Source organism: Beta vulgaris, chromosome 8, assembly GCF_026745355.1.
Source record: "Beta vulgaris subsp. vulgaris cultivar EL10 chromosome 8, EL10.2, whole genome shotgun sequence".
Lineage (NCBI taxonomy): Eukaryota > Viridiplantae > Streptophyta > Magnoliopsida > Caryophyllales > Amaranthaceae > Beta > Beta vulgaris.
Window position 1 is genome coordinate 18,064,876 of NC_079209.1, and position 7,037 is coordinate 18,071,912.

At 28.7% G+C, this 7,037-nt stretch overlaps 1 protein-coding gene across 1 annotated transcript; it reads right to left on the minus strand.

Moving 5' to 3' along the window:
- Positions 1 to 413: 413 nt before the first annotated feature.
- LOC104882943 (uncharacterized) lies at positions 414 to 1,644 on the minus strand. Its single transcript, XM_010667378.4, has one exon. It carries the CDS (start codon positions 1,481 to 1,483, stop codon positions 605 to 607), a length of 879 nt encoding a protein of 292 aa, XP_010665680.1. The 5' UTR covers positions 1,484 to 1,644; the 3' UTR covers positions 414 to 604.
- Between the last annotated feature and the right edge of the window lie 5,393 nt (positions 1,645 to 7,037).

The window sequence follows — 7,037 nt, forward strand, 5'->3', positions numbered from 1 at the left end:
AAAACCATTTTCCCTTGGGGTAAAATTACTCTCCCAATGATGGAAAACCATTTTCCTTTAAAAAATGACGGGAAAACTATTTTCCTTACCTCTCTTGTACACTCCTCTCACTACCTCCTTATTTTCCCTTTCATTTTTCTTATATCGAACCAAACAACGGAAAACTAATTTTGGAATTGTGTTTTTCATTGTAAGTTGTTTTCCATGAAAATTATTTTACACTGAAAATATTTTACGCCCTAACAAACGGAGCCCTAATTAGTACCAAAAAGAAACAAAGGTCTTCAAACAAAAATCATTCGAACAGAGAAAGATAATTATTCGAAGTCCTTAAAAAAAGAGAAAAGCGTAAAGTTAAAGATTAAAAACAACAATGGCCGAATATCCAAAAGCAGATTCAAACAACCAGATGGTGGGAAGGAAACAAAAGTAATTTCATTTCTGGTTGAAATTCATAACATCAATTTGCTCTTAGTTTTTGACATTGCTAATTGAACGAAATATGTTCAATGAAATTAAGTAGAATAAAATATAACAAACAATGCAATTCAACTAAAATAACCTATAAGCTATAAATCCAAATAATAAAAAACAAACTCAGAAATCAAGAATCCAATAAATTTTGTTGAAAACTCTCTTTAGTAAATTCTTTAACAGCATCCCTGATATCTGTAACACCTTCCCAACCTTGAAAGAACTGAATCAACTTGCTAAGCTCATTATCCTGTGAATCGTCAATAAAAGGCTTAATTTGGATAGCGTTTTCGGGCTGAAAAGAAAACGAATTCGGGTTATCATCAATAAGCACAATCTTCCATAAATCTCTTCCCATGTGAGCCAAATCCTTAACATATTTCCCGTCCAATTCCCTGCAAGAATCCCTGTAAAGCCGATGATTAATCACCTTATTCTTATCCAATATATCGAGCACGAGCGAGGCATACTCCCTTAAACCGGCGGTAAACACAACAATCTCGAACTTGCTAGATAAAAACTCTAGAAATTGATCAACTCCGGGTCTTTTTAAGACATAAAAATTCATGGTATCTCCATCAATTGTGGGGCGAACGACGAAATCAAAGTTTTTAGCAGGTGGGTCTGCGCTAGAATGGATCAAAGTCTCGTCTAAGTCGAGAAATATGGTAAATTTATCAGGGTTTTCTAAAGGAGGAAGACCAAAAAACAGGGGTTTAGCGATTTTGGGTTCAGGGGAAATGTGAGGGAAGAGAAAATCAGTGGATTCAAAACCGGTTTTTTTGAGCTTTTTGAACCCTTGTTTCTTGGGGCTGCGTTTAGGGGTGGTGATTTTGACGAGTTTGGAGAAGATTTTAACGAGGCGGCGACGGCAGCTGAAGAAAGACTCGTTGATTGTGGCGATTACTACCGATGGGGAGGATTTCACCGGGGTTTTCTTACGGCGAGCATTTCTCCGGCAATCTTTGATCGTTTTTGTTGGGGTTCTTTTGGTAATTTTTGACACCATTGTTGAGTTTAGAGAGAGAGAAAAGAGGGGGGGTTTAGAGAGAGGAAGTTGAAGGTGGTGAGTAGAAGAAAAGAGGGAGACAGAAAAGGAACAGGGTGTAATAACGGATAGAGAGAGGATTTGAAAATTTTGAGATTTGAAATGTGGTGGAGGGGGAGTTTGGTTTGGAGAGTAACGGTCAAAAAGATAATGGTTTGGGAGTATGGTTTTGGTTATGAGTTGTAACTTGTAACGAACCTGGATTTATGTGTCAAAACTCAAATGTTATGTTTTATGTATTGGCTGGGTTTTGCAGGTTTGGAGAATGATGATTCAATTACGGAACTTTACAAGCTTTGCTCGCCTCGATTTAGGGGATAGCTTAAGCGAGCACCGAGCTATTTTCCATTTTTAAAAAGATACATAAAATATAAAATGAGCAAAAAATTTCTTAATATGAGTAAAAAGTTTTTAAAATGAGTAAAAATATAAAATGAACCAAAAATATAAAATGAACCAAAAACATAAAATAAGCAAAAATTTGTAGAATGAGCAAAAGTTTCTTAAATGAGCGAAACAAAATGAGCAAAAAAAATAAAAAATGAACATAAGTTTGTAGAATGAGCAAAAACATAAAATGAACAAAAATCTGCGAAATGAGCAAAAAGGCCGGTTTTTAGTTTTCAGCTTAACGTTAGTTTTCAGTAGATCATATATATCTCTATTCTATATGGGAAGACGGGTATGACACCAAAATATTAGAAATCTCATTTTACCCTCATCTCTATTCTATATGGGAAGAGGGGTAGGACACCAAAATATTAGAAATCTCATTTTACCCTCATAACATCCCTATTCTAACTACTTACTTTATTGAAAAAATAAAAAATAAAACTACCTAATTAATTTAAAAAATAAAAAAATATTACAAAAAGAAAACCATCAACAATTCAAATATTCCAAATTTATTAGAAATAATTAATAATTAATTTAATTTTCTTCATCTCCTAAAAGAAATTAATTTTCTACGTAGCTTCGCACGCATCGCGTGCATATAAAAACTAGTATATATATAAGGCAACACATGGGGGGACACCAAAAAATAGAAAAAGAAAAAAAAGAAAAAAAAGGATAACTAACTGTTTCATTTGAATGAAAAAAAAGGAAAAGTAGGACATTTAAACTGAACATCAATTTTTTGAGAAAACAAAATGAAAGACAGTTTTCTACCCAATTTATTTTATTTTCTACTTCATTTATTATCACACGTTATCGCACGCATTGCGTGCATGTAAGACTAGTATATATATATATATATATATATATATATTATAATATATATATATATATATATATATATATATATATATATATATACTATATATATATGTATATATATTATATGTATCTATATATATATATTATATGTATTATATATATATATGTATATATATAATATATATGTATAATATATATTATATAATATTATATTATATATATATATATATATATAGGGTCGGAATTCAATAAGAATGGGTCCTTATATAAGAACACTAGCCGTATATACATACATACATATATATATATTAATATAATATATATATATTATATATATATATATATATATATATATATATATATATATATGTATGTATCTATATATATATATGTATGTATCTATATATATATATGTATGTTATATTATATATATATATATATGTATGTATTATATATATATATATATATATATATATGTATGTATCTATATATACATAATATATTATTATATATATATATATATTATGTATCTATATATATATATATATATATATATATATTATATATATATAATTATATATATATTATATATATATATATATATGTATGTATCTATATATATATATATATATATATATATATATATATATATAGGGTCGGAATTCAATAAGAATGGGTCCTTATATAAGAACACTAGCCGTATATGCACGTTATGTGTGCGTCGACAATCTTATGTACGAATAGGCATATATTTTTTTAATCTAAAATTATTTTGGTAGTGATTTAAAATATTGAGGTTTTTTTGTATATGTTATTATCTTTTGAATTAAAGGTGACCGATTTTTAACTGTTAGAAAAATTTGGTCGAGATTTAATAATTCTTTGTCAGCGGCTTTAGTATAGTTACTTAACGATTGTAAATGTTAATAAACCATATTGTTTGAACTTTGTAAATACGAAGTATTATGTTGTCAAGATATATCACTAACTTTTTTTTAATTGAAGATTCTAATTAATTTCGTAAATTGATTATGTCAATCAAGTCAAGTTATTAATGGTGATTGCATATTCCATTTTTGACTCATTTCATATGGCAAGTTGCATTGATTCTTGTTTTTAAATTTATCATAAAAAAAAGTTTTTTTAATTTATTAAAGGGTATTCTAGTCATTTTAACTGGGGACACCACACCTCTCCCATTGACTTATACTAGTCTTATATGCACGCGATACGTGCATTGATTTCAAAACTTGTTATTTTATTATATATTTTTTTGCCAGATGCAACTCTTCAAAGTGACCAATTTGTTAAATGCAGCCCTTTAATTGCACTCTTTTCAAATTACAGCCTCAAATAAAAAAATAAAATAAAATAAAAGGGCTGCAATCAACAACGTGAGCACTTTAAAGGGATGCATTTTGCAAAATTATTATATATATTCCATTCGTACTATAACTATGATTACACTTAAAATATCAAAAATTAATAATTAGATAAATTTAGATATATTAATTTGTAAATTTAAAAAACTAATAAATGTTGTGAGTAATTTTTAATATTATCTTTTTGTGACTGAATTAAAGAGTACCAAAGGTAGTGAGTGTTTCAGACTTTTCAGGTGGACGTCATGTATACTATATCCTCTTATAAAAAAAAGTGAAAATATTTTGTCCATTTAATTTTTTGATTGAAATATTTGACATTACCATTTTTAACTTATTTTGAATGACAAGTTCAAATAAGAAATGATTCTTAAATTATTTTCCTTTGTAATTTTATCATTCCATTAGATCATTAAGGGTAATTTAGTACTTTCGAATGAAGACACCATCTTCCTCCCCCATTCCCTTATATAATTGAGATATATCTTATGTGAGAACATATTTATGTTTAGTTCATACATAACACCTTTTAGGACATATGCAATACTTTTTAGAACATACTTAATTTTTGGTTTTTAGAATGTATTCAACACTTCTTAGGACATATGCAACAGTTTTTCAGAACAATAATTTATTGAACATAAATGCTATGATTTTTAGAACAGGAACAAGTATTTTTACGTAAGAACCTAATCAAAATATCAACATATATTAATATATACATGGTTTTAAATTTCAAGCTTATGTCCTAAATTATTTTAAGTATGTTCTAACATTATTTTAAGTGTGTTCTAAGTTTTTTCAAGTATGTTCTAAATTGTTTTTAACATGTTCTAAATTATTTCAAGTATGTTATACATGATTACAAGTATATTCTAAATTAATTCCAATAAAATTTAGAACATGTTCACCATTTTGTAGAGCATATACACTATATCTCATATCACATATAATAACTTTTAGAACATATGTAATACTACATATGTTGTGAGGCAAACTCATCTTATTTCATCTCAACAAGCTTTAAATTGCTACTTAGCAATAACTAATCATCCTCATCTACCATATCAAATGATGAAAATCATGTATCATCAACACAAGTATAAAAATTATTTTAGAACACGAATTTTCAAAGATTTGAACATGAAATAATAAAATTTAGAACATGAAATACAAATTTTAGAACATGAAATCCAACCTAAATAAAATCGAACTTCAAAAATTTTGATAAAGAATTCGTCAAACTTGGTAAGAACCTCTCTTGAATTCATGTCACTTTGTTGATTTACATATGAAGAACTTTGTTGAATTTTATACTTAGTTTAATTTCATAAATTCCTTGACTTTGATTATAATTATTATGTTCTTTATTATCATGAGTTAATAGCCCATTTCCGGAGCTTAGTGAGGAAGCCATGTTTATACCTCTTTGATAGGGATGGGCATGGGTCCAAGACCCTACCCGGACCCTGTTGGACCCGACCCTAATTTAAGGGTTTGGGTCCAACTTTTTCAGACCCTAAGAGTCCGGGTCCGGGTCTGGGTCCAAGTGAATTTTTTAGGGTCCGGGTCCGGGTCTTAAAATTTTGGACCAGACCCTACCCAGACCCGACCCTTAGACCATAAACTTATTTAATATATACATTTTAACTTTAAAAAAAAACAAATTGATTTTCTAAATGACTAAAACATAAACTAAAACACCCATTCTGAACTCTTATGTAAGTTGTGTTTGTTTCTTTTTTTTCAGTTTGTATATTTGTGTTTGTTTCGTTTTTTTTTTCAGTTTATATGTTTGGAATTGTGTTTGTTTCAATTTTTTTCGTTTATAAGTTTGTGTTTGTTTCATTTTTTTCAATTTATATGTTAGTGTTTGTTTCATGCGAATTCTTGTGTTTGATTCATGCGATTTTTTTTGTGTTTGTTTCATGCGAATTTCAAATGATTATTGATATTAATAATGCTAAAAATTTGGCAAAATAAAAAATTTAAGCCTGGACCCTCCAGACCCTCTAGACCCTCAAGACCCTAAGGGTCTGGGTCAAGGTCCAATTTTTTCAGACCCTTAGGGTCCGGGTCCGGGTCTGGGTCTACAAAAAAAAATTAGGGTCCGGGTCTAGGGTCCAGCTGGACCTGACCTAGACCCGACCCTTGCCCATCCCTACTCTTTGATGATTATATTTTAAAGTTCTTTAACTTTTGGATTAAGAATAAAGTAGTTCCAATTGATTTTTTATTATTGTTTGATTCAATTCATGTAATTGTGCAATATCATGGCTAATCATTTAGCTATTAAGATTTATAATTGAACTCATTAGAGTCTTGTTACAATTGGTAGATCAATTTATGTTAGTGATAATACTGTATATATTGAACTAAGATTGTTAAGTCTCGATCGGAGGATTATCAATGCAATTACTCATCCCTTAATGCAAGTATTGTTGAATTGTATTGATTGAATTGGTATAAGCATGGTGGATCGAAGAGATGCCCTAAGCTTTAATTATTTGATTTACATCCATTTTTGATTTAGTTTATTTTAATTTTTAGCATTAGTTGTCCTTCATTCGACAATTCTTTTCTTTTTCTAAAATAGTTCATTAATTAAACATCAATTTATAGAAATTCTTGTCCAAGTGAATCTACTCGTATTTGCTAAGTTTATGATAACAATAGACACCTTGAACTTGGAGTATATATATTACTTTTTGAACGCAACAGATTTTTTGAATAATTGGGATGTGAGTTATATTTTGATCAATTCACATTCATGGTGATGCTTAATTTTAATGTTTTAATTATCATAGCTATATCCGTTGATCATCTTTTGTTATTAGTTTAGCTATTAATTACTTAAAACTCATATCTATTCTGAATTGTGTAGCTATTTCATAGTCTAAAATCAACTAGCCTAA

Excerpts from the sequence above, each read along its gene's own strand:
- LOC104882943 (XM_010667378.4), bottom strand. The coding sequence starts at position 1,483 with ATGGTGTCAAAAATTACCAAAAGAACCCCAACAAAAACGATCAAAGAT.